General features: G+C 40.8%; 1 protein-coding gene across 3 annotated transcripts; it reads right to left on the bottom strand.

The window, feature by feature from the left end:
- BDKRB2 (bradykinin receptor B2) lies at positions 1 to 27,497 on the bottom strand. 3 transcript variants are annotated; one of them, XM_052783092.1, is made up of 3 exons: positions 27,387 to 27,467; positions 21,277 to 21,387; positions 1 to 2,914 (listed from the first exon to the last, which is right to left on the bottom strand). In XM_052783092.1, the coding sequence occupies exon 3, from the start codon at positions 2,910 to 2,912 to the stop codon at positions 1,767 to 1,769; it is 1,146 nt and encodes a 381-aa protein (XP_052639052.1). In that variant the 5' UTR covers positions 2,913 to 2,914; positions 21,277 to 21,387; positions 27,387 to 27,467; the 3' UTR covers positions 1 to 1,766. The 3 variants fall into 3 exon arrangements, with proteins under 3 accessions (XP_052639052.1, XP_052639050.1, XP_052639049.1); XM_052783090.1 differs by lacking the exon at positions 21,277 to 21,387 and having other exon boundaries at positions 27,387 to 27,497; XM_052783089.1 differs by lacking the exons at positions 21,277 to 21,387; positions 27,387 to 27,467 and adding an exon at positions 20,035 to 20,181.

Below are 27,497 nucleotides of genomic sequence, written 5' to 3'. Positions count from 1 at the left end.
TTTCCATTGTACATGCTTACTGCATAGCACAATAATGTGTCTATATATTTACATGATTTAAATTAATGTCATATTAATATAATAACATTTTTATATTTTACTTCTCAGTACCAAATACTCAAAAATCTCTTCCATTGCCTCCATAACCTCTGTATGGAGTTCCTTTTATTTAATGGTTGTGTGAACAGCATGCTCATGAACAAGACAGTATTGATAACACTGGTGATAGCAGAAAGACTTGCAGAGTTTCATCATAGGTGTCTTGGACAATATAAAGAATGAACAATAAAAGTATTTATGACATAGGATTATACTAGATTATTACAGAAAACCTATGGAAATTGTCTATAAATCATCTACAATGATCTAAATCTCATGGTTTTTATAGCACATCCACACACTTCTAAAGCATTTTTGGGTTTAATTATTTGAAGGTTTAATACAAATTTCCCATCTTAAATGGAAATTTTTTGCTCCATTCTAGCTCTGATGAATAAAGACCATGCAGTCACCGTCTGAGTTTATGTCACCAAACTCCCATTTCCTTTGGTGGTTTTAAGGCTGTAACCTTAAGTGCTTTGAAAAGAACAAAGGCTCTGTTAGTTTCAGAAGATTGCTGATCATCTTCAACTCAGTTTTCAATCAAGGTTCCTAGAGGTAAAAGTGCATACTGACAATTCAGTACACTATGAGTTTATCGTCTGTGTAAACTCAACTTAGATCATAAATCCAGTCCAATTGGGGAAAAGCTATCTTGTATTAAAATCACTCAGATTAACTCTACAAATAAAATGTAGGTATTATTAGAGTCTGAAAAGGCCATTCTTGAATACTCCAAACTTTCAAGACTCCTATTAGCTTCAGTTAAATTTCTAAGGCAGTTAGGTGATGCTCTCCATATTTTCAGTTTCTTCTACTTGTGAGATCACACGAGTTGTGCTGAGCTTTTATACTTCCATTAAATAACATTACAAATATTAATTATGCTTTATGACTATTAAAAACTAAGTCTCTGAGCTGAAGTGTAGCTATGAATGTAACTCAAAAGGATTAAGTGAAAGCTTTTACCCCAATGCGGAAGGGGTAAAGAATCTCCTGCTACAAAGAAAACTCAGCTAACTTCATGCAGCTGGCTGCAGCTTTCCTTCCACTACCACTTTACCTTTTTTGAGCTACTTTCTGTACATACAAGCTGATGTAAACCTGTAACTAGCAGGGGCAGAGAAGCTGCAAAAAGGCACAGCTTGTCAATCAAACAATCAAAATAGATTTGGATGACTGAACAGAGAAAGTAAAAGCCCAGAAGATGGCCACACCTGAAAATCCATTTGAATAATAGTCCTACAGGATTCATTTACCAGAACTTAATCAAATACAAGTCCCTTCTGTCAAAATCTAGTCTAACAAACTGTATGGGTACCATAAGTAGTTGCACAATCCTGACAATAGCTTCTATACTGGGGTTCTATTCAGAGAACTGTATGTACATGTATGCACACCTTAGAAATGCGAACATTTCAAATGACACATGCCTCAAATATTATTCAGCCATGAAAATCTAAGTATGCTACAAAGTAGGATTCAATCATGAAAAACACCCAATAACGTTAGAAACAGGTCTCTCTATGGAGTTTCCATTAAGGTCAAACTGTTGGTTTCCCCCAAATGATGAATACTACCACGTTTATTCTGTGAATCGGTAGCAGATGGATATTAGTGGAGACTGATATGTTAGAAGGCTTTTTTCCTGTAATGAGCAAATTGTGCTATCGTGGTAATGGGAAAACAGACTTTTTCCTTGGGTATTCACTTGAAATGGAAGTTCTTAAAGTGTCCAGGGAGTTTTCCATTTGCACAGACTGTGATTTTCTACACCTCTTTGGGAACAAGTCCTTGTAGAATTCCACAGCCTTCTTCTGGAAGTGCTTCCCAACAATTACATACAGGACTGGGTTCAGACAGCTGTTGCTAAAGGCACAGTATGTAGCTACTTGGGTCAATATGTCATTGATTTCTTCCAGGCATATGAAAGTGGGTGCGAGGTAACGGATTGTGTCGATGAACGTGCTGATCTGGAACGGAAGCCAGCAAATGATGAACAGCAAGAGCACAGCAAGGACCAGCATGGTGGCTCTCCTTTCTGTCTGGACTAACTTCATTTTTTGTAGCTCACTACTTTGTAAGGCTTTGATGATTTGTATACTGCAGTAGGTAATCACACAGAGTGGGATCACAAAGCCCACAATGTTCAGCAAAGAGTTGTTTGCAGGCTCCCAGTAGCTGGCTGGGTAAACAAGAACGCAGGCTGTGATGTTGTATCCTTTGTAATACTGTAAATTTCGGAACACCATTGTAGGTGAACATATGAGCAACGCACATGTCCAGACGACAAAGCTATTCCATTTGGCACAGACAGTTCGTCGCATCCGTCCAAGAGACATGGTTTTCACCAAGGCCAGATAGCGGTCGATGCTCACTAGTGTCAGGAAATAAATGCTAGAATAAAAGTTCATGTTACTCATTATGTTGACAGCTTTACAGAGGAACAGGCCAAAAGGCCATTGAAAGTTATTAGAAATATTAATGGCCCAGAAAGGTAAAGCACAGACTAACATTAGGTCAGCAAATGCCATGTTTGCTAGGTAAATTTCGGCCACTGTGCAGCGACTCTTGTGGAAACATAGGACAATGAGGACAAAGGAATTTTCTATTGCTCCCAGAATGAATATAAACCAGAGGAATCCAGGCTGAAAATCCTGTAGCCATTTCCATACATCTGGATTAATACATTCATATTGAATCAGCTGATGCACTCCTGAATTATTGTGGAAATTTGGTGGACTGACTGTGAGCTCCTGGGTGGCTGGGATGTTGTAAAGTTGTGTAACATTTTCAGTTGTGATGGAAACCATTTCTGTGCAGAGAAAAAGAAAAAGGTGACATGAGATTACCTCATCTAGCTAACTGCTGCAAAAGACACAATAAGAAAAGCTGGGTCTGCTTTTCTTACTGTCCTAAAAGGCGTGGCTTTGAATAGGCTACAATTCTCTGGGTTGCTGTCTTGTAGACACCCTGCATGCTTGCAGAGAGTTTCACAGACTAAACTGCTATGGACTGCGTGGACCAATTTTAAGTGGGTGAAACAGAGGGGACAAAGTAACAGCAAACATTGTAACCAACAGGTTAACTGAAAAGAACTTTTACCAGCCTTTATTCACTAGAACAAAGCTGCAGCAAGTCTTTTTTATTCTTTGAGGAGGTTCATCGTTACTTTCTCTTCTTATATTTGTGTATCAATAGCCATAGTTTCCGAAAGGACAGATGTACCTTGTGAGTCTTGTGTTGCTCATCGTTAAGCTGCTAGTTCTGCAGCATGTCCCTCAACATTTTACACCCCCTCCTGTAAAGCAAGAATTGGGTGGAATTCAGTGGTGCTTCCTCCCCAAACACTACCATATTTTTTTCACAAATGTTATGACTGTCACAGCAGACATTTAGTTTGCAGCTCTAGTTTGCACTGAGAAAGCTGCAGGAGCAAAAATCAGTGTTCGCAAGCAGTGTGCCTTTCTCAACTTCTCACTGGAATCAGTTGTGTTTTTCTGTCTCTGTGTTACAATCTCTTTCTGCAAGCAAGTCACAGAAGAGACATATGCTACAACCTTTGTGAGGGAACTTGGTTCTAATAGGTCTGCAGTGGGTGGGTTGGCAGTTTGGCAAAGATGGTGGCCAACATGTAAGCCAGGACCTGCCTGCAGTCAGGCTACAGTGAGCCAATTTGAGTGCAAGAGCACAGTCTGAAAACCACGTGCTGTACTGTAAATATTCTATGGGTCAGAACAGACTGGGGTCTTACAGGGAGGTATTTATGGGCATAAATGTCAGATATGTGCTTAAATGTTACTAAAACCAAACAGAAGTTGAGCGTGCAGCATTCACTCAGTACTGTTAAAATGTTAACTGGTTTTTATTGTGCTCTCAGACAATGAATGCTGAGATATTATTCAAATGCAAGACTGGCCTCCCAGATCTGTATATATAATTCTCTGGAGTGGGTGACAGAAATACTGTTCATCTTTTTCCAGGTCTTTAAAATACCACTGTTTATATTATGGTTTGATTGGAAGATTTTCAGATGTATTTTTAATTAAGATATTTGTCTGATTCAGCTGGTAACTTGGCAGTAGAAAGGGGACACATCTGTAATTCCTGAAAGGATGGGGTTCTCATTCGTGCTCTGGTTACTGAATTTGTTGGTTGATAAGTGTTAGTGCTTGATATGCATATAGACATTTGGCTCTTGGATGCAGAACTACTGAAAAATGGTGGTCATATTTTGTGTACCTAGTTTTAATTAAGCACTGTAGTTCTTGAGAACCAAAAGAAAAGATAAAGACCATATTTTAGTGAGTACAGTAAAGGCAGTAATGAAGGAGACTCTCTCTATACTGTAAAATTTATAACAGGGATGTCAGGCAGGACAGGACAACTGAACAAAACAGGCAAGTGGGACTGAGAACCTTGAAAGACAAGGTAACCTCAAGCAGATTAATGAGCACAAAACAAAATGTCAGCAACATACATTTCCAATCCTTCATAACATGAGCAAAGGACAGCATTTGCATAAACTGGGTAACAACATAAATATTCTCATTCTCCAAGTTCATCCTTCCAAAACTTCAACTTTTCAAGCCCATATCTAACTGCAGGAACATTTCTCCATCCTCTATCCTGCCTCTTCATTAACCTTGTCATTGTTAGAACCACCTCAATATTGAGACATCTGTATCCTTTTGATTTCTGATTGTTTTCAACCAGCATCTGGAGAATGGGTTGGTGGACCCTCTATTACACAGCATTACACATTGTAGACACCTGTCCAGTAACCTGTGCTTTTGGTGACACTGGTTATCTGGAGCTTTTAGGTCTAGTGGATATGGATTTGTTTGTCCTATACTGAAAGCAAACGCCATCTGCAGTGCATGCTATGCAACATTGCAAATATTCTGATTTATGTCCTCTTTTCATCTTGCAGGTGCAAGCAACTACTTTAGGTTGTAAATGCTTTGGTTAGAAATCTTATTTTTATTTGAGCCCTTCCAGGCATAGCAGAGCACCTGCACCTATAGCGCATTTTTCTGTTACTTTATTTGTTCATATTTCAGCATGATGAAATATAGGATGATACCAAAAGCCTCACTGAAACCCAGAAATGCTTGATCTATTGCTTCTGCTTCATCCATTAGGCCAGACAGGATTAGTCTGACACAACTTTATTCTTGACAAGTTTATATTGGCAGTTCCTTATCACATGGTTATTCTTTATTATCCTCCATATTTAAGATGTTGCTGTCATGTATGCCATGTATTTAAATGTGAATGACATTTGTAAATTTGTAATTTCCTGAGTCCTGCTATCTACGCCTTTTAAAGATAGGTACTGTGTTTTGCCCTCTTTGGGATTCTAAAATGTCCCTATTCTCCTTGGTTTCACAGACACAAAAACTGATAGCAAGGATTTCCTCTCCTAATTCCTGAACCATGCCAGGATGGGTTATATACGATCCTACCACTTTGCATAACTCCATATATTCTTTAATTTGTTCTTTCCCGATTCATATAGATCCAATTGTACAAATCAATCATCTTAAATATCAGATCACAATCTTCATTTCTGAGAGGACTAACACAGAGTCGTCATTGAACTTTTCATCATTCTCTGAGTTACTAGTTGAATTTTCCTTTTGTTAAGAGACCTAGACTTTCCTCAATTATCCTTTCACTTTTGATGTATTTATAGAAACATTTTATGTTACCTCCTATGTCCCCTATTAACTGCAACTCATTTTTGTCTTGAAGTTTTTGATATCTTCGATGTTCTGAGTTCTTAAATAATACCTCAGATGATAGCCATACTTTTCTCTAATTAATCTCCCATAGCAAAGCCTGGCATCAAAGTGCTGGTAGTCATAAACACTGAAATGTCTCAAAGCCCAACTTTAGTGGCTGTGAGAGATGCCACTAACAAATTGCAAACTGCAGTTTCAAGTCTCCCTTTCTGTGTATGCTGGCACTTTACACTGTAAAAACACATAGGAAGTGAAACACTAATGGATAATCAACAAAAGGTCATTTGAGAACAGAGAGGTTCTGTTGGACGATGCAATTAGCAGAAGTTGTTTCTTCTGCTGGTAGCAGGCTGTGAACCAGCAGAAAGAATTGTAAGTGCGTGCATTATTTTCTGCTTTGAGGTTGGATGTATTCACATATTTAATAAGATGTTCATTAGTAATTCAGAAAGTGGTCATAAAGGCTACATTGGCAATTTCTATGCCTTTCCCTCATCATATGACTAATAGCAAAACAATAAACAAGAATTAATTTACAGGAAATAGCAGCTCAAAACCTGCCTGATTTATGATATTTTTTCCTACAATTAATCTCTTTTAATTTTTTTTTTTAAGAAGGGAAACCCCTAGAATACTTTAAAACAAATTAATTATATCATATTACTGTATCTAGGAACAGTGTGCAGGGGCTAGTTATGGTGTGACCTAGTCCGTGACATGAGGCTTCTGGCGACCTGCTTCCCTGGTCCTTAGCTCAAGCCCTTCCATAAAGCATTGGTAGAAATGTAGGAGTGAACAAGGTAAAATGTGCTAATGGTCAATTTACAAACCCTATTAAAATTATGTGCATGGTGCTATTCTCTGTAGCGCAGGAAACTCATTTATAGTATGTGCTTACTGAATAAATTATGATTGACACAGCCACAACTTAGAAAAGGGAGTGATTTGCCATTTGCTTATCACAGTTCAGTGAAAATAAATGTGAGCCCTTCACACACCCTCTACAAATACTTTCTGTGCAGTGCAAAACAGTCCTAATGGCTCAGCTGGGACTCTCAAAAAGATTTTATCTGACAGTTTTGGTTGAAACACTGCCCAGCTGAAGCCATCTATCATTACTGATTAGGAGGGACTCCTGTGGGGGCTGAATTTGTCCCTGCTGGAGTTCACCTCCTACAGCTGACAGTCACTAAAAACATTGTCAGTCAGTCATGGTCTTATGTTGTTCCAGAATATTTTTTGCTAATAGCATTGGGCGCAAATGGCAAGATTTCGATAATGGAGGGCTGCGGGGTGCCCTGTGTAGGAGGCAGTGATGGCCTGCCCAGTGCCTCTTGTAGACACTGCCCTGACCAAGGGAGGAGGGCTTTGGGGTCGGCTGATGAGAGGATACATTGAGGAATGGCTGGATCCTACCAATGCTGCAAAGGAAGAACCCTTGCAGAGGGACTGGGAAGGAGGGGTTAATCAACTGTAGTTGCTGGGCTGTTGGATTGTCTTTACAGGCAAGTGGAGAGGGACCCCAAAAAGGTGGTGGTCACCAGTGCCATGGCCTGAAATCTCTGAGGGCTGGGCACAGTCACTAACACGCCTTGGTATTGCCTGGTAACCTCGTGGGAAGTCCTGCTCGTGAAGGACTGGCCTGTATGTACTGTACTGGGGGAAAGCGTGCCAGAAGACAGGTGTGAGATTATCAGCAAGCGAAGGATAACACCTACAGTCCAGGAGTGTGGTTAATCTTGGAGTAAGTGTCATGTGTGGAGGGAAAGTCTCCATGTTACAGCCATACATGCTGGGGCCTATGGATGTTCTTGAAAGAAAAGAAGTAGGATACGATAAAGTGGGACAAAACACCTTTTAAGGATCAAGAGCTGTGAGCTAAGGAGTGCAAGGGCAGGGAAAAAACAGTCAGAGCTCAATTAATGCTGATACTGGATGTGAGCAAGCTCCAGGACAGCTAAGCCTTTTGCGTGGGTTGCTTTACTCCCCAAATGGGGAAATGCCTGTGCTGCACCAGGTGAACCTTTTTCACAACCCATTTTGGATCTGGATGAACCCCTACAGCTGCTGGACTCATGAATCTATTAGTACCTCCACTAGTGGTGTTAATCTTTGCTTGCACTATGCTGAACGTTCGCTTGGATGCTAAGATAGAGTGGATAACTTAAAGTGTTATGATGGTCTCAGTTATGTGTTTTGCAAGGACAAGGCCTGAGATGTGTAATAAGTATTCAGATTATTGCAGTGTTAACTCCAGTAATCTACTCTATGGGAGGAAGGGAGGGACTTTGTAATGCATATATTAAAGCTCTTGTGACTTTGCTGGTTACATGTTTTGCAGAAACTGGGTGTGAAATTTGTAATTAGTATATACTGAGATTGTCATAATATTAGCCTTGCTAATTAGTCCTCAGGAACAAGAGGTGGAGCCTATAACAGACATATGTTCAGGCTATTATGATGTTATCCCCTATAATGTGGTTTGCTGGAGCAAATGGTGGAATATTAAAAAGGGTAGGTACGCAGCCATGATGTTAACCTGTATAGTCTAATCTGCAAGGACAAAGGACAGAGCAGGCCCAAGGCCCGACTACTACTCCAAGTGAGGGATTTCTGTGATAGATCATCATTCATGATGAAGGTTACCTAGAGAGCAGCTTAGTTTTCCATTTATTTCAGGGATTTCTTAAGAAGGGATGGGCCTTGTGAAGGACAGGTATGACACCCAGTATGTAGCAGAGCATCCTTAACAGTATTTTATAATTACCTGGTTTGTTTTAAGTGCTGCTAGTGGCCAAAAGTGTTTTCAGATACATACAGCTGGCTTGCCATACATACATACATACAGCTTCATATACAGCTGGGTGTCGAAGCCATGGAGGAGTGGAAAAGTTGGGAGGACAAACATGGTTTTCAGTGAGTGGCTGCAAACTGAGAGGGGCACTGGCTCACTTCTGACATGGTGCTTTTTTAGAAAGCAGGTCAGCTACAGAAAGAAACAGCAAAACACCCAAGACCTGCCACAGCATGTCCTCTAAATCTCTGTTCCTTTGCCAGAGCCAAGCCTGCTTTGACGCTGTGTATTTTTTGTGGGGGTTTGTCCTCCTGACCATCTCTGAGCCCAGCTTGGGCAGCCAAGTGTCCCCCGTGGTGCCTATTAGTCTGGCAGCCTTCCTTCTCATACTAGTGTAAAAGCCACAGTAAATGCAACAGAGCTGTCAGAGCCGTAAGAAGAAAAAAGGTATCTGCCCGACAGATCTGCTGTGACTGAAATGAGAAATAGCAGGAGTTTAAAAGCCGCTGTAGGTAAGGGCGGTCCTCTGCAGTGCGGTGCATGCAAGGAAGCCTGTGTCCTGCTGACTCTATGTAAGTACTGCTTCTGCTTTCTCAGGAGCTTGGAGTGTAAACCTGATCGACTCAATAAGTTGTTAAGAGGCTGTAGAACTTCCCCTAACTACTGCCTCATTTGTGACTATCTGACAGGTATTGCTGGCCAAGGAGAGGTAGGTTTCATTTTAACAGCTTTGGAGGATTTGGTTCCAGGACAATGTCTGTTTGTGAGGAAAAGGAGGGGTTTTATTCAGTAAGAGATTGTAACAAAACAATCTCAATACATATTTTCTCCTTTAGCTCTACACCTACAGGTCTAGCAGGCCTGCAGCACACGTGATGGGATAGCTTAAGGAGAGGCCTTGCTCAGCAAGGACCCAAAGGTGTGCTGGAAGATTGAGATCATCTTCTGTGATGGACTCTTATTTTCAGAATTTAGTATCAACAAAAATACAGGCAAGACATCCTTCTTTTATAAATTCAACACCTTCTTCGTAAGACTTATTTCCAAAGCTTCTATTTCAACATGCTCTTCTTTCAACCCTTGCTACTGCAAAAAAGCAACTTTGTCATCTATCCCCAGTGCACTGAGTCTTGTTTCCATCTAATCCAAGCCCAGTGGGACTGCTTGTACCCTTCTCTTTGGCCTTAGAAGGGGTTTGGTTTGTATCTTTGTCTGACAGAATATCAAAAGGAAACATTATGTGGCTCTTGTGGCATCTCTGAAACATGCTCTGAAGGATACTCAGAATGTCCTTTTAATTTTATTTTACTGAGGAGGCATTCATTGTTTTGGAGAGATAGAGGAAGTGTTAGAAACATTCCTAAAATGTCCTGCTTTTACTGACCTCTGAGACCTCTGAGAGGTCTTCTGGAGACAAAAAAAGTTGTTCTGTTAAAGCAGTTATTTCAATAACAATGGGTCTAAGGTGAGAAGAGGCTATTAATGTTTCTCACTGGGTGGAAGGTGAAGCCACTCAATTCCGATACTGTCCATTGCAATCAACTAAAGAAAGGTGTGGAAAGAGCACAAGCCCAATTAAGTGCAATGAAGTACTTTGCATAACATTTTTTTTTTCCAAGTGGAAATCTTGAACATGCTCACTTTAGACTCTCCAGTGTTATGCTTTTCCTAAAAATTCCCATACTTTTTATCCCCAAGTAACTCGGGATGTTATTTTCAATGCTGTTTATATATCCCATACAATAACTGTGATGATTCTGACAAAAGGTATCTATGTGTAAAATAATTATAACTGAGATGAAGAAGAACAGAACAGCTGGACTGCCATGACAGCTGGTAGGATGAGGAAAACATGAACTGGTTTGGAGAGAAGTACTGAACACAGGATATTTGTATATGGAAAAGGGCAAATCTCATTATGAACACTGGTTTGATTTAGTCCAGATTTGGTGATAGTGTTTGAGTCACAGTCCTTGTTTGACCTCTGACTTGATGCCGTCAATATTTTAGAAACTTTTATACTAACGATGCTCTCCAAAATGTTGCAAATGTCACCAAAGCTTGATGCTGCCATTCTGAAAGAGCAGTTTTAGTACAATAATTCTATTTAATCTGAACTGAGAAATAATTATTTTTAACATTAGAGGCTGTTCCAGGATCAAAACAACAGGATCTCCAAGTTTCTCCAGCCACTAAATCATTCAATTTCAACCTTGTTAACCTCAGAAGTTTTAAAGACCCAGCTAGATAAAGCCCAGAGTAGCATGGTCTGATTTCACAGCTGACCCAGCTTTGAGCAAGAGGTTGGACTAGAGACATTCCAAGGTCCCTTCCAACCTAGATTATCCTAAATTCCTTATTTTGTGCTTCTTGTGCTAATAACTGAAACTTCCAGTTGGATAAAGGCCAACAAAAAAAAGCTGAATTTCAGCAGCAAGTGCCCTAGCTTGCTGGAGTTTCCTAGCTCACCAAGGTGCCCTTGCTCACAAAGGTTCCTTAGGAAGCTATGGACATTTTGTTGAAAGCACTGTGGGAACTGGCTTTTGCTAAGTCTTTTTTTTTTTTTATTAATATTGGGACACAAAATTGGCTCATCCAAATCACAGAAGGAACCAGAGAAAAGGTTTTTTTGTATTAACAGGGGTTTTCAGCGAGGGGCAGAAGGCAGCCTGAGAGCCAGGAGAGCAGAGCCTGCGCAGCCAGGAGTTGAGAGGCCAACGCCAGTGACTGAAACATGCTGATATAGTCTAGTGCATCTAGGTTGCCATGTGACACACTGGGCTGTTGGAGCCATGTTTCAACATGTATGTACTGTTCCGTTTACTTTTCTAATCTTTATGTTGCTTCAATTATCTCCTTAGGTGGCTAGAAAAGAAAGAAAATCAGAGAGAGAGAGAGAGAGAGCTGGAAGACTTAAGCAAAGACATTAAGTCAGTGAAGCAGGAATGATGCACAGAAAATTAAAATAGAAATCTACATTCGTTGACAGCTTGGTCTGGCATAGCAATGGGGAGTTTTGCCTCTCTCTTAAACAGAACACCTGAGGGACTGTATTCAGTGTGTATAGAGGAGGTAAAAAAATTCTGTGATTTTGAGGGAGAGCAGCAGCCAGGTGTTTGGGAGGCAATTCAGGTGCTTGAATATGGGCATTTTGGAAAGTGCAGGCTGTCTGGGATATCTGCATGGGGTTGGTATATGATGCAGGACCTCTGAGAGTTCTTCTGGAGACAAGCAAGTCACCCTGGAGTTTCTGAAGCACCCCCAGACCCTACAGGGGCTCCTTTGCCCCTTGATGTTAGCATTAAGATTAGAGGGTGGGGGGCATAACTCCACTGTGAAAACAGCAGATCTTTGGGCTTAATGGAGCATTATAGGGACTATAAAATAGAGCGTTATAGCTGTAAAATGAAATGTAGAATTATAACAAAGGAAGATAAGGAAAAGAATCTCCTGGGAATTAGTCCTTTAAAACAGTCCAGTTTTTAAGAGCTCAAAAAGAGAAGCTGCTGATTTCTCCCAGAAGAAACAGCTAAAATATGTTTCTGATTTTTAAGTATTTGAAAAATGGAATAAAGGAGGCTTGGGGCCATATTTGAAATGAATAAATGGCTGATGTAGTGCTCAATGTATTGGACTTTGGTTTACTGCTGTTTTTAAAGAAAATTCCTGCTTCCTGTCCTTTGGAAGAATAGGAATGCTGTGTAAAGCTCTGTGGTACCTTGGCAACAGCTAAAGCAGATGAGTTAGAGGCAAGGGTTTTTGGTTTTACTGTTTTGTGTTTCTTCTGACAAAAGGTATTATCTATGGGTAAAATAACAGGGGAAAAAACCAAACCTGTCTCCACATGCTAATTTTTGCTGATTTTCTGACCTTTTAAAAATCTGCATGTTCGTAACACCTTCCTCATTTCTGAGAACTCTGTATTCCTCAAAGTTGACTTAAAGCCCATCCATATTTTAGCCTTTCATAACTATCTCAAAGGCAACATAAGCTAGAAATATTCAGCAAGAAATAACTTTTTAAATTAACCACTTTCCTTGTAGAAATATTTCCTCTTCCTTCTCTGAAGTGTGGAGTAGAGAAAACACACATTTAGTCAGAAATGTAATGCCATACAGCTCTGATCATCTATCATTCCTATTGTAATATTTATAAATGCCAAGTATTATTGTGTTGTTCATTAGCAGTAATTTTACTGAGAGTAATTTACAAATGTGAGTGGATTCAGTCTCTCAGAAATCTTTTTCCTGTGAAAATTTCTCATATGAGCTGTTATGAGGCTACATGACTTACTCCCAGTCAGTGGCAAGCACAAAGGCTAGATGGAGAGCTTGGGCATACTTATTGGGCACTTCTTAAAACAAAGTGCTGTAAATATTTAGTTCCGGTTTTGTTGCAGGTGTTAGCTCACTTAGCTGTTCTTTGGAGCTGTGTAATTCCTCTTGTATGGAAACCTTTCCCAGATCCTGGATTTCAGAAAGTAAGCCAGAAAAGCATTGCCATTGGTGATACATTGGGTGAGAACATTTCTCTTGCAGAGAAAGGCTGCATCAAAGCTGCATTAAATTAAAAGGGGAAGGGTGTAAGCAAATAAATAATAGAAAATGCCAAATCCCTTGAATACTGTTCTAGGGTTGTTTTGAGGCTTACCATAGCAAGGTGCAGTTTGGACAAAAGAATGAAATATGAGGGTAAATCCCTCAACTGGTTTGTTGGTTTGGTTTTTTTTCCTTTTTTCACAATAAACCTCCTGCTAATGTTTGAGAGAGTTTGGCAATAAAAGTAAATGAGGTCTGTAACTGTGGGGCCATCAAGAATTGAAAATTTGGTACATACAGGACCTGTACAGTGATGTGCTCACAGCAACAATTTCTTAAGTTACATTTAGACCTAAATAACTGGTTTAATGTTTTGTTTTCCTGGAGATTTCTATTATGTTAATGCTGTGCAGCTTTTCCCTTCCCTTTTGTACACGATGGATTAGTAAACATAGTAGAACTTCCTATGCTTGTTCAGCAACTTTTACCATTGTAGTTCACAAGCAGAGAAAGAAGATTAATTCAAAAACTATCAAACTACTCTGAAAACAGAGATCACTGCCTTTCTCCCCCTCCCAGCACACACTTCAATTTCTGGTGTTCAAACACCTCTGAGAAAGTTCAAGCTGTTCTGATTTACCGAGTTACTTTTTTTCGGCATCCCCAGCTTTGTCAACATCGTATATGTCTATGAAGAAATGAAGTATATGATGATCTTAAATCTAAGTGTTAATCAAGCATAAGCCAATTTGTTCCTTTCTTTGTAGCTATTGGGCAGATGAGAGACCTATCTCCAAGTCTCCATTCTCTTTACCTTGGAACAAAATCTGGAACTCAAGTGACCAACATCATACCTGTATACTAAAAGGCCACAAGCTTATTGAATAATGTTGACCGAGACTATTTCTCTTTATGAAGCTATTTCAAATGAGTATAAATACTTAAATAATTGTTGAAGCAGGGACATGAATCTGATTCTTCCATCTTTGGAAAGTATCATCAATTGCAACGTTTATAATGTCAATCTCACAACTCCTTCTCTTCTTGTGAATACTGAATTACTTGCTGCTATTGTCAAGTCTCATTAATCTACTTTAATTCTGCAGGAGCTTAATCTTCATGGACCCCCACTCCTGTGCCCTTAGACTTAATGCGACTCCACTTCAGAACCTGGTGTCAGGAGTCCTGAGTAGCTTTGTGTCACCCTGAACCAAGATGATACCTTTCTGATTCTCTTGCAGCAAAGCACATTACTCTTACACAATGCACTCAAGTCACAGCTGAATCTATATTTTTAATGTGTGTATTGTAGTGTGTTTGCTCAAAATGTTTTGACAGCTGAGAAGGAAAATATTCAAGCAGGAGAAAACTGACCACAAACTCACTCTGCAAAGCTGGCAGGATATTTTGTTCTGTTCTTTTTGGCATTCCCCACATGACAACAGGTAAGGTTAACCATGAGGGCTCATTGTCCAAAGCTCAGCCAAGAACTAGCATTTAGGTAGAGTTAGGGTCAGGAGAGAGAGAAATCTAGGAGCTGTACTAGGGACTGCAAAATCACTGCAGAAGTGAAGAACAGTGACCCAAATGAGTTATTCCTTGAGAACTTTTTCATGGGAACCATGGCTGGTCCAAGACAGCCCATGCCTAGGGTTTAGGTTTGGGCTAGGAGACTCACAGTCTGTGTCTGCTCCTTCAGAGATAGGATGAGCCCTATCATGCCTATACATGTGTTTATCACACTTCTGACACTGTGTCTTATCAGTGCTCTGTGTTTTGCCACGTATATGATATTGGGTCAGCCTAGTTTTGCACAGTGGTATGTTGGGCTGTGTTGACAGCATTTGCTTTCAGAAAGCTCTGAGCGTATCATTGAGCTTAGGGCCCATCTGCTTCTGTGTCTAACTTCTGTTCTTTTGGGTTTTGTTTACTTGATCTTCATATTTGGTCCAAAATAATGTTTTGTATTTAATTCTTGGTAAGGTAAGGGGTAGAAGGTCAAACTTTGCAAGTGGCTTCAAGCTTTTCCCTTCCTTTTCTCAAGTTCTTTGGTTCCTTTGAGGGCAAGCACTAGCTTACAGCAGTAACATAAGCAGGAATGCTGCTACTTCACTAGGCATGCCTTTTAAATAATTCCAGAGAAGGACACATCCCCAAATGCACTGCTTTAAGATTCCCAGTCAGCCCAGGTTTCAGGCTGAGTGGTTCCCTTTCTCAAAGGCACAGACCGAGGAGGTGCTGAGGAAACTGGAGAGATGAAGATGGCAGATGTAGGTCAGGGACCCTTGCAAATTTGCAAGTCACACAGGTGGAGGGGAAGGGAAGTATACGCCTGATAGAGACAGTGCTGTCTGGGGCCCTGATTATTGCTGGGTAGAAATAAGTAAAGAATGACAATACATTTGGTTTGTAGTACGGGTGAAATAAATCCAAAGCTTGGTCTTATTTGCTTAGACTCATAAAGCTTGCTAGTTTCTATCATTAGCTGAAAGGCATCCTGCCAACAGGGGCAATGATCAGATAACGTTTTGTTCACATTTTTCATCTTTGCAGAGTTTGCACTCAACATTGGATCTGTTGCTAAGAAGATGATCGTTTATTAACATAATTTATTCCTGTTCCTAGATGGCTCACTGCCTAGCTTGACTGTTGCACAATCTTGCAAACAGTGATGGATGGGAGCAAGCCTAACTGTACACTTGTACAGGGAGAGAAACAGCAAAAGTGCTGCTTGGAGTGAGAGTAATACGCTTTGGCACCAGGAACCACACAGGTCTCCCTGTTGGACAGCAGTGACTGCTGGGAAAGCCTAAGCCTTGGCACAGGGCTGAAATCTTACATGTCCCTTAACCCTCCTTCACTCATGGTGTCTGTCTACAAAGCTGAATGATCACAACTCGTACAGTTTAACTGAAGTACAAGGGCAAATGAGAGACTATAAGCTTCCTGAGTGAGTTTTATGATGACATGTAGATTTACTGGGTTGGAATAGGGCCAAAGGAGGTTGTATCCCCTCCCCTGAGCACTGCAGGCACCACAGGAATTCTCTGCTGTAGACAAGGGATTGCTGTACCCCATCACCACTGCAAAATTCAAAGAGCTTAACACACTAATGTTGTGACACCAATTCAATATCCATTGCAGAAGTCTGATGTCATGTGAAATGGCAGGTCTGATGTTATCAAACAGTACAATGCATCTATCAAGTGGTAGACAATACCTTGAGCCCAGTGAATAGCTAAGGTAACCTGTATCCAGTGATAAAGAAATAAAATGCTAGTGATTTTGTCAAGAGTAGCTTGGGCAGCTAGATTATATCTCTTTGTTAAAGTAATAATTTCCTGCTTTAGAAAACAACCTTTCCTGAAACCCAGATAGATTAAAACTACTGCAAGTACCATGCCAAAACCAGCTAAGTTGGAAAAGAAATAGGTGAATTTTCAACTGGCTGATGACAGTTTTTGAGACTTGGGCTGGAGAAACTGTTCCTAGGGCAGGTTCTCAGAACCAGTCTTGGAGTTCAACTAATTAAGTAGTTACAGGGTTGATCTCAGTCTGAAAGATAGAAGAGCACTGACGAAGCGTGTGAGTGACATAAATTGCTTGATATCTTCATTATAGAGAACAATGGGAATATCCTGTAGAAACCACTGGACGATATCAATAGAGCAACAGAGGTGGAATAATAAGAGAAAAACTGTAAGTCCTGAAGCACTTCTTTTCCCCAAGAAGATGTAGTAACTGATGCTCCTTGCTGTAGTGAAGGCATAGAAGAGCTGTTCAGCAGTGCACAAACCTCCACTTAAGGCTTTCTCACTGATATGCACGTGGATGTCCTTTAAAGGTTTGCGGTTTGTTGCATTACTCCTACCAGACCTCTTCAGCTCAGTTTAGCCACTCCTTTCTCTTAGTAATTGAAATACTGCTCTTTTCCCTGGATAGCAGCTATAAGTTCTCATGACTAGGCAAAATGTGAAGGTCTAATGACAGATAGTATTTGTCAATATTGCTCCCTTTCTGCACTAAATGGTGAGATTTGCTTTTCAGATGAACTGGCTCTGTGCCCTGAAAGCACTTTGCTTCTAGCACCTTGAGAACATTGTAGCAGCCGTTTAGAAAAAAGGCAGAGATTTGCCATCTCCAGTGCCTCCAATCACTATCATATGTACACTGTTGTCAGGGATATTTGCAATAACGTAGCATTTCCTGCACATTTTCACCACTGGCTTTCACAAGTATGGCCTTTGAGAAAAGCCTGACTGTCTCCAATAGCAAAGATTGGAACCTCATAGTATGTGTGGCTGACTGGTTGCTATCCCAAAGCCTAATAGCTATTTCTTTGACAGCTGCTGCTTTCATCGTTTCTTATCATACGGGTAACTGATTATTTTACTCTGGAGTTGATTAAGTCTCTGTTGCATTTTTCAAAAACATAAAAGATGTTCCAAACTGTCGTCTTACGTCTGCAAAACATATTTGCAAGTACAAAGTCATCCCCACCAGCAGCTGGCAATGTTTCAGTCGCTACTACTTTTTCTATTGCTGAACCACATGCTGATGTCTCTGTGCAAGCAGAGGAGTCCTTATTACAGAGAGCATCACAGGCAGAAGCTGTCCTCTCTATAAATTAGTAATAATGCCTTGTGTTCTCTTAATGCCTTCCACCAAAGTGATATACGGATGGCTTCACTGAGTAATGGTGCAGTTTTCAAACAGCACGTTGGGCTTTGACAACAGAATAGGCTAGAAAGTATGATTAACTATATAATGTTCAAGAGAAATTCCATCTTTAATTTCAAGCAGGTAGAACTCAGAGGAGATGATATTTATCCAGGTTGTTCAAGTTAGCACCTCTACCACATGGGCTTCTTGAGACAGTCTCAGTTCAATTTAGAACCTCTAACAGCTGTAGACATATCCCAAAATCTACATTAAACTATAAACTCAGATTTCAACCTCCTGAAAAACTTTTCTCATGGACCATCCCAGTGAATGATCCCCAACATCACTGATTTGTGCCATGGAAGGCAATACAAGCATGATGTGATACTCATTGTCTAACTGGCAGGTTGTCTTTACTAAAAGAATCAGTGGTTTGTTTTGTTGTTGGTTTTTTTTTTTTAAATTTCATATTCTTTTAAGAGCCCCTTAAAGCAAAAGTGCAGCAGTGCAAGCACTGGTGAGTTCCCTTCTAAAGAAGAAGTCTAGTCTGGAGTGTGCTTCACTTCTTAAATGTTAAACTTCAGAAAGCCATTTTGCCTTGCCCTTCAGAGGTCAAACATGTCCTGCTATGCTGTTGCTTGAGCAGCTGGGACAGTCATTTCATATTATTTTCACGTATCTGCTTCTGACTTAACCAGTACACAAAGCATTTGTAATTGGAAAGAGGTCAGTCTTCAGATATGGTTAAAAATCACCACAGTCTGTATATCGTAGAGGAAAGCTCAAAACCAGATGTACATATTGGAAATGGCATGTGTGTGTGAGTAACTATAGTGAACTTCAGACTGTATTGCAAATACCTCAATAGCCACAGCAGATAAAAATTAGATATACATCCAAATGTAGTCTGCTTTTCTGCTGAAAACCCAGGGGAACTCTAATGACAGCAATTCTTAAGTGGGAATACACCATATTTCTATTGGAATAACTAAGTATTCAAATACATGCTGATAGGGATTTGGTGATTAAATTGTAAAAACATGGATGTGGCTTTCAACACTGAGAGGTCTGGAAGGTTCAGGACAATCCTCCAGCTGAGAAGTAGTGTGTTCTACAGCTCCGATTTACAACAGTCTGTTTGGATGACAATTTTATTTTTGCCTTTTCATGCTTTGCCAGTGTTCTGAAATTAAACTGTGTATTAATTTATTGTTGTCTCTTTGTTAGCAACAGGAGATGTCAGAGCCTTGCTGGAATCTGGTGCAGACAATTTGTTTTTCACTCTGTATACATGGGTTTTGAGCACTGGTGTTCACCAGATATGTCTATCTGCTCTTTCCAGAATGTCAGAGCCGACAAAACAACCATGGTGAGAATTTAGAGACAGATTCCCTTAGTATATGCCACAGCTCCTTCAAAGAACTATTGTACCCAAAGCTTACAGAACCCAAAGATCCTTCAAAGATTGAGCATTCACATGGTGTTGGGTTTTCATGAGGTGGCTCTACAGACTGACACAAGATCGGAGACCTTTTCCTGGCTGCACAGTGGTAATAGTTAATGGATCACACTTTCTGATACCTCACACTCAAGCATTACTACAGCTATGTAGGAGATATTTTACGAAATATTGGAGGAGGGGAATTTTCTTTTCCTATTAAAATTACTATAAAACCAGAAAGTTTCTGGAGAAACTGATTTTAAAAGGAAGATTTTTCACAAAAGATTTGGGGAATTTAACAGAAAATATTTTAAAGATGTCATTTCTGATCTTGAACAAAGGAGGAGACATACTGACTGCTAACAGCTTAGCAGGAGACCCAGATTCACTCTTGCTCTGTCTGGCCAACTAAACAGTTTATTATCTTTACAAAGTGGAGCAGCTCCAAAAAGAGAGAATGAAAGAACCCAACTCACTACAGTTTATCCCCCAGGCATTTGCTTAAGAAGGAGAATACCTCATTCAAAATCCCTAATCTGTGCTAGCATTTCCCAGGCAGATTTCTCCTGTGTGCGCATGTGTTCTGTGTTTTGGTTTCTTGCTTTTGTTAAAAGTGTCAAGATTCTTTGATGCTAGATAGGAATTTAAGTTCTTCCTTCTGCCCTCCTCAGTTTTTCTGTGAAACAGAAATTTTGACTTCTGACCAGCTTCATTCATTTTGAAAAATGTTTCTATTTAAGTTAGTCATGTCACCTTTGAGCTTGTGTACCATCACTTTTGGAACTGCTGTAGAACATAAAGCACTGTGTAGAATTGCACGAGACAGTTTTCTGCAGCAGGCAGCAAAGGCTCGTGGCAGGATGTCAGGGCAGGAACAAGTGAAGAGGAAATGAGTGGATGCGAGTTCTGGAAGAGAACATAATGCTGCTGAGGAAAACAAACAGAGGAGAAATGCTGCTGCTGGGAAGGAAGGAAAGATGGAAGGATGGAAGGAAGGAAAGAAGGGAAAAAGAGGGGTTTAATTTCCCAAAAGGCAAAAGGGTTCCAAAACAAATAATGAATAGGGATTCCTGCCTGAATCAGGAATATACCAAAGTTATGAGAGTTTTATCTGGGATTTTCACTTAAAGTGTTATAAAACCTAGGTAGTACACACAGTTTGGATTCTTATTTTACCTAGCTTCAAAATAGTCCAAAATTTGAAATTGTTTGATTCTTGTATTTAAAGTAAAACTTTTATTTGATTTTTTAGTTATTTGACCAGAGTCCATTTACCCTAAGTCAAACCTTATGAATATGTTCCATTTAACTCTTTTTTAAAAAACAGACACAAGTGCGCAGTGGAAACTACTTATACAGTAAACCTGGCTATAGTGATACATGATGTAAAGTATAGCAGAATCAAATTCCAAATGTCTCATACTGTACAGTTATGAGCCGTAATCATGATTCGAATGCCAATTTGTAGACTACATCTATTGTGGGAGAAAACAAATTGCTGCCTTCTTATATTTCCAAAAAAGACTAACGTTTCCAAAACATTGCAGGAAACACCTACACAAAACCGACTCCACTTTGTTACTTTTACTTCCTTCTGCTTCTGGGAAATGTCTCTTTTGCTGAGCCAGCTGGCTGGAATTTCTTGGCTATAAGGTGATTCTTTTAATGAAAAAAAAAGGTTTCTCAGAGGAATGATGTAAGCAGAAGGCAAGAGCACACAGTTGTCTTATGCAACATGCCTGTACATGCTGTTTTTAAAAAAACACGTATGTTATAATATAGAACTCCTGTGAACAATATCCCAGCCATTCATGTCTGATTCATTATGACTACTTTAACCAGGTTGGAATAATATCACTTTGAAAATGAACTTGCAACTCACAGAGGAAAAAAAAAAGAGTAGAGCTATTGCGAAAGTTCCTAAGTTTTAAACTGGCGCTCTTGTTCTTGTAAATGGCTAGTCCACCTTCTTCATTATTTGACTTTGTTACTTACTGTAAATCTCTACACAGAAGGAAGGCTTGTGAGAAGATAACTGCTTTTGCTTGTCTATCTGCCCATGAGGGATAGTCCAAGATCCTCATGACTTGAAAATTTTGGCATTAACTAGAAGAAAAAAAAAAGATCTTTGCCCAAGAAAAGGAGAAGAAATAAACAAACACAACAGTCTTGACCCAATAGATGGACACATCAGAAATGTCTGATGAAAATATTTGTTGATTATTTTGTACAAAGTAAAAATTGGAATGAGGAAGAAAGTGGTGGATGCTCCTTGTAGGACTGTCCCCTAGTAATGGGTAGGACAGGGCTGCATGGATAACATGATTATGTAGAGGTACATGTATTTTACTTCTCTGACAAGATGCTAATAAATGTCTGTCTGTGTTTGTCTATATAGATGTATATATGTGTGTGTCTATATATATGTCTATGTGTGTATAGAGAAAGAGGAGAGAGAATTTCCACAAAGCAAAATTTTCGTGGTGACCTTTAGTGCCACAGACTATGTGCCTGCTGTTTTGCTGTTTACTCTGGGAGAAAGTTGTTTGTATGTTTCCAGTGCCCAGCGCTGGAAGGCCAAGGCACAGCAAACCTTTCTGGGTGATGCCAAGGAGAACAGCCATCTGTGAGCTGGTCTTGAGCAGGTAAAGCAGGATCCTGCACAAGGTGCATGTGGGAGGGCTCTCCAGATTCAGTCTAAAGAAATAGGAAATCCTTCCTTGAGCTCAGATATCACAGACTGAGATGAGACCATTATAATAAATAACCTGATGACACTAGACTGGTTGCAAGATTCATTGGCTGAATGTATTGGCTTTGTGTGGCAAGGTTTTGGTAGCAGGGGGGGGGTTACAGGGGTGGCTTCTGTAAGAAGCTGCTGGAAGCTTCCCCTGTGTTCGAGAGAGCCCATACCAGCCGGCTCTAAGACGGACCCGCCGCCGGCCAAGGCCGAGCCAGTCAGCGATAGTGGTAACGCCTCTGTGATAACATTTTTAAGAAGGAAAAAAGTTGGGACGGGGGAAAACGGCAGCCGGAGAGAGGAGTGAGAACAAAGAGAAACAACTCTGCAGACCCCCAGGTCAGTGAAGAAGGAGGGGGAGGAGATGCTCCAGGCACCGGAGCAGAGATTCCCCTGCAGCCCGTGGTGAAGACCATGGTGAGGCAGGCTGTCCCCCTGCAGCCCATGGAGGTCCACGGTGGAGCAGATATCCACCTGCAGCCCGTGGAGGACCCCACGCTGGAGCAGGTGGGTTCCCGAAGGAGGCTGTGACCCCGTGGGAAGCGCACGCTGGAGCAGGCTCCTGGCAGGACCTGCGGATCTGTGGAGAGAGGAGCCCACTGAGCAGGTTTTCTGGCAGGACTTGTGACCCCGTGGGGGACCCACGCTGGAGCAGTCTGTGCCTGAAGGACTGCACACCATGGAAAGGACCCATGCTGGAGCACTTTGTGAAGAACTGCAGCCTGTGGGAAGGACCCACGTTGGAGAATTTCGTGGAGGACTGTCTCCCGTGAGTGGGACCCCATGCTGGAGCAGGGGAAGAGTGTGATGAGTCCTCCCCCTGAGGAGGATGAAGCGGCAGAAAATAACGTGTGATGAACTGACCGTAAACCCCATTCCCCGTCCCCCTGTGCCGCTGGGGGGTTGGTAGAGAATCCGGGAGTGAAGTTGTGCCCGGGAAGAAGGGAGGGGTGGAGGGAAGGTGTTCTGAGATTTGGTTTTATTTTCTCATTACCCTACTCTGCTTGATTTGTAATAAATTGAGTTAATTTTCCCCAAACTGAGTCTGTTTTGCCCATGACGGTAATTGGTGTGTGATCTCTCCTGTCCTTATCTTGACCCACAAGCTCTTTGTTATATTTTCTCTCCCCTGTCCAGCTGAGTAGGGGGAGTGATAGAACGGCTCTGGTGGGCACCTGGCGTCCAGCCAGTGTTAACCCATGAGTTCAGCACTGAGCTCAAGCTGTACAGTTACAAAGGTTAAAATTTGACTTGGAGCAAAGTTTACCTGTTGTGGTAGTTAAGGGAACACGCACTGCATATGTTTCTTTCTTGTCTCCTAATTTCACAGCTAGGAAAACAAGCCATGCACAGACCTTTCCCTCTGGAAAAAGCAGCCAGAAAAAGGACGTGGCTATTCTATCGTGTTTGGTAAGCAGGTTACCGGTGAGCAAATCACTCATCTCTGCTAACAGATCTGTAAGACCTCATCTGGTATGAACTGTCATTACTCTGCTGATGTAGATGGCACTGTGAGCATTCAATCCAGCTGAGGATCTAGCCTGTGTGGTTAATTGTATCCCTTTTTATGTCCCTTCATCTGGTTGCTTGCATGGTGTGCTGTTTGCCCCCGTCTAGCAGGTAGGACCCGGAGCACTGCTCTGCAGATATTGCCATACTGTCTGTGTTATACTGATGACCGGAGGCTTCAGTGATAAATCAACGTGCAAAAGCTGTGCAAGCACAGGGGCAGGCTTTGCCTCAAGGAGCTTATAATCTAAGCAAAAGCCAAATATATTACAGAGAGTGTAGAATACAGCTTGTTATAGGGAAAGACTGCTGGAGAAGGAGATGAGAGGTGCATGCAGACCTGAGCTAAAACCTAGTGACATATACGGCAATATTTCTGTCTTCCTACTTACTTGTTTAAGAACCAGGTCTCACCTTTGAATGATGAAGGCTTCACAGTTGCTTTTTGTGAAAATGCTCAGGGGACCTGATGAAACACTTCCAGTTTACTGGCCTGCCCACTATCTGCAGGCGGTTAACCCTTCACATCAAGAATGCCTTGCGTTATTGCTTTGCTCCATGTGTGTGGGCAGAGGGGTCACATCACCCTTCTGGAGGGGAACCTGCTGCCCTTTTTTTGTACCCCATGCCACTTCAGAGCAGCAGCCTTTAAGTCAGTCAGACAGCTGATAGGAAACCATATAGCCATGGCAAAGGGACAGAGCACCTCCAGAGACACTGGGGTGCAGGTCCCAAAGAGCATGCCCGCAGCGTACTCCCTTCTGCCAAAGTAGGAACACTGCAGGAGGAAAACCAGCTATGGCCACTTCTGCTTCTGGGCATGCATGTATAAGTCCTGTTAATACCAAAAAGATCTGGACCTCTAACCATAGTTCACTCTCTTTTATGTGGAGTTTACCTGTAATCTCAGATAACATGAGTGGGAGAAACGGATTTCTGCATTTTGACAGCTCCATTCTCTGCAAATTAGCCATAGTCTGAAATCTGCCTTTGTTTGCAACACTATCACCACTCTGGCGTACCGTAGCATGCAAAGCTCGGCACTAGTGGATCTGCAAACCTGGATGATCAGATTTGTTTGCAGGAATCACAAAAATGAGCCCAACCTTGCTAAATCAAGTTAAGGAGTTAACATGTAGGGGAGGTAAATACAGCACAGCAGCAAAAGTAAGTCAAGTCCACCCCTTCAGGGAACATCAAGAGTACCGAAGCATTTTCTTGAAGTTAGATGTAGCAGCTTTGCCACAATGTCTGAATGCTTTGGACTTGCTTATCATCAGACTGAAGATAGCATGCTTTCAGCAGGCAACTGCTCCTTGTGTTTTTCTGGTCTGTATTCCATTTGTGCCTGTTCTCCAACATTTAACTCTTTAGTGGGGTGTTGGACCATGACTAGGGCCCCTCAGTCCCAGTGCACTAGTATTATTTCTAAGGAAATGATATATCACCACTGTGGTGATCACTAGCAGGTGCAACCTTGTCTGTCTGAAGACAGCAGCCTGCAGAGTCCAAATTTAAAGTATTGCTGTGGTGCTCTCATCCTCGGTGCTTTCCCATTGTGGTTAAGCCTACATACCTCAGGGCTGTCACGGTCCAGGGATGCCCCCTCCTCCCTTCAACCCCTGTCAGGGGCACCCAGCTGAGGGGAGAAGCTGGTTCAGCCATCTGCCTGCCAGCTGCTGGGTTTCTGAGTCAGCACCCAAAGACTGTACTGCAGGGTGTGATTCTTTAGTAGCTACCCATTCACCCAGAGTTACTCCAGTTATAGAAGACTGGCTAACGAGAGCTTTTGTCTCTACTTTAAAGTACCATGTTTCTTTACAGCTGTGTGTCAGCCAGGCAGAGGCATAACTTTTCAGCTCGGTAGGTGAAGTATGTATGCTAAATGCAAGAAGGAAGGAAGATAAACCTTTAGATAAGGTAGGGGAAACTCAAAGGTATGGAGTACTGAGAGTTTTAAAAAAACATGAGTGACAATAGAACAAGGCTGGCTTATGTGTAACTTTTAAAGAAAAGCAGAGGTTTTAGCTAAATGACATTTATTCTTGGGGTTTTTTTAACTTTATATTGATTAGCATTGCTAATGAGTTCAGGTGTACTTTTGCTGTTGACTTGGTTACTGGGAGGGAATTTGTTTTGGAAACAAAGCTCTATTCTCTGATGAGTTTTCCAGGACTTGCAATGTTTTTTTCCTATTGTAACTTTGAAAACAGGATTTAGGTTTCTAAGAGCTCTTTACCCCTTTCTTTCCATGAAAAACAGACTATCAAACACTGACTATTCTTAAGCAGTGAATTTTAGGGTCTTCATAATGAATGTGCTAAAATTCTCCCAAATTCCTCTTGTTTTCTGTCTGAGAAATATAACTATGAGAATTTTTTAAAGCTGTGTTCCAGTGCGATAATGAGATTTTTATTTCAGGAAGTTCTAACTCAATAGGAAAGGCAGGTTTTTTGTTGGATTGTCGGTACAAAATGTTCAGGTAACTCTGAGTAACTCAGCTAATCTTGTTCTAGCATGTGTGGGCCCCAGTGGAAAACCTGACAAAGATTTTCTGGAGGTGTCTCTGCTCTGGCTATTCCAAAGTCTTGATTAACTTGGGTCCATTTATCCCTTCTCTTTGTGTTTCCATTATTCACACTGAAAACAAGAAAAATATATTTGGAAGTCTATGAATGATCTTGAAGTGCGAAGATGCTTCTCTTCATTTATTTCTTAATGATTGCACTTTCTCAGAGAACAGTAGACAAGATAAAAATCATGTGACTGATATTACTCAATATCCTGATACTTCGATCTTAGAGACTCTTTTTTTCCCCAGCTGTCTTCTAGCTTCCCTAAGAAAATATGTACAGCTGTTCAAGATATAAGTATATTCTTACCTTAGGAGACAGCATCTGGAAGATTACGTACAGTGTATTAAAACAAGGATTCTAATGACGAACTATTTGAACTCTTTTGGCTTTATGGCTATTTTGTTATTATTATGCTAAGATGGCTGCTTAGGTTACTGAGTAATAGAAAATTAATAGCTAAAAGTATAGCATATATTTCAACCTTTGGTCTTTTTGTTATATGATCCTAATTACAATCCCAGTTCTAAGCTTCTCTTTGTTTTTATCAGCAACTTATAAATCATGCTCCTACTGCATTTTTTTATTTGGATACAGATGTTAGAAAGAAACTGATAATGTTGCTTAAAGGTCATCCAAAACTTTCTTCTTTGTAACATAAGAAAAATCTTTAAAGGTTTAGTCTTTGACATTCAGTCAGTGAAGACGAGACAGGTTAGTAGTGTAAGGTACGCATACACACTTCCTGCCCCACAAAGTTTAGAATCAAAATAATAAGCACAGGGAAAATGATCAATATGTACAGAAATGAATTGCCTCTGGGTTATGCCTGCTATTTTGTAGGTAATTTCTCAGCTGAAAACAAAGTTAACTGCTTGCACTTTCTGGTGGTTTTTTTGTGAGATGAAAGAATGTGTGCCCATGGTGTGATTAGAGACATGAAATGTCTTCTGGACAGAAGAAATCCTTACCCTCCAGTAGCCCATACACTGGACAGTATCTGTGGCAGCTGAAAAGCCCTGTGCCTTTGATATGTTGGGTACTTTGAAATAAAGCATTTTTCTGTAAATGCTACAGCTCTGCAAAACCTGACAAGTTACAAAATCACATTAGCAATAATTGTTTTTCTCCTCTGTGTTTCTGGAACACTAATAACATCAGCTCTTTTGCTACTGAACCACAAACATATTAAGAATTCAAGAAGTTGTTTCCAAGAAGCAACAAACCATACTGTATTTAAATAATGAGAACTTTTCATATTAAAGAGAAGTGGAAACACATACCTTGACTGCAAATTCACCACTGAGCGGGTACAAATGAGTGAAGTGCAACACGTCTCCAGGAACAGCCAAGCTCCTTCTGTTGTATGAATGAGTCTAACTTCTGGTTTTCTG

This window comes from Harpia harpyja, chromosome 3, assembly GCF_026419915.1.
Source record: "Harpia harpyja isolate bHarHar1 chromosome 3, bHarHar1 primary haplotype, whole genome shotgun sequence".
Classification (NCBI taxonomy): domain Eukaryota; kingdom Metazoa; phylum Chordata; class Aves; order Accipitriformes; family Accipitridae; genus Harpia; species Harpia harpyja.
Note: the sequence above shows the minus strand (reverse complement) of the source record. Positions and strands in the feature narration are given on the sequence as shown.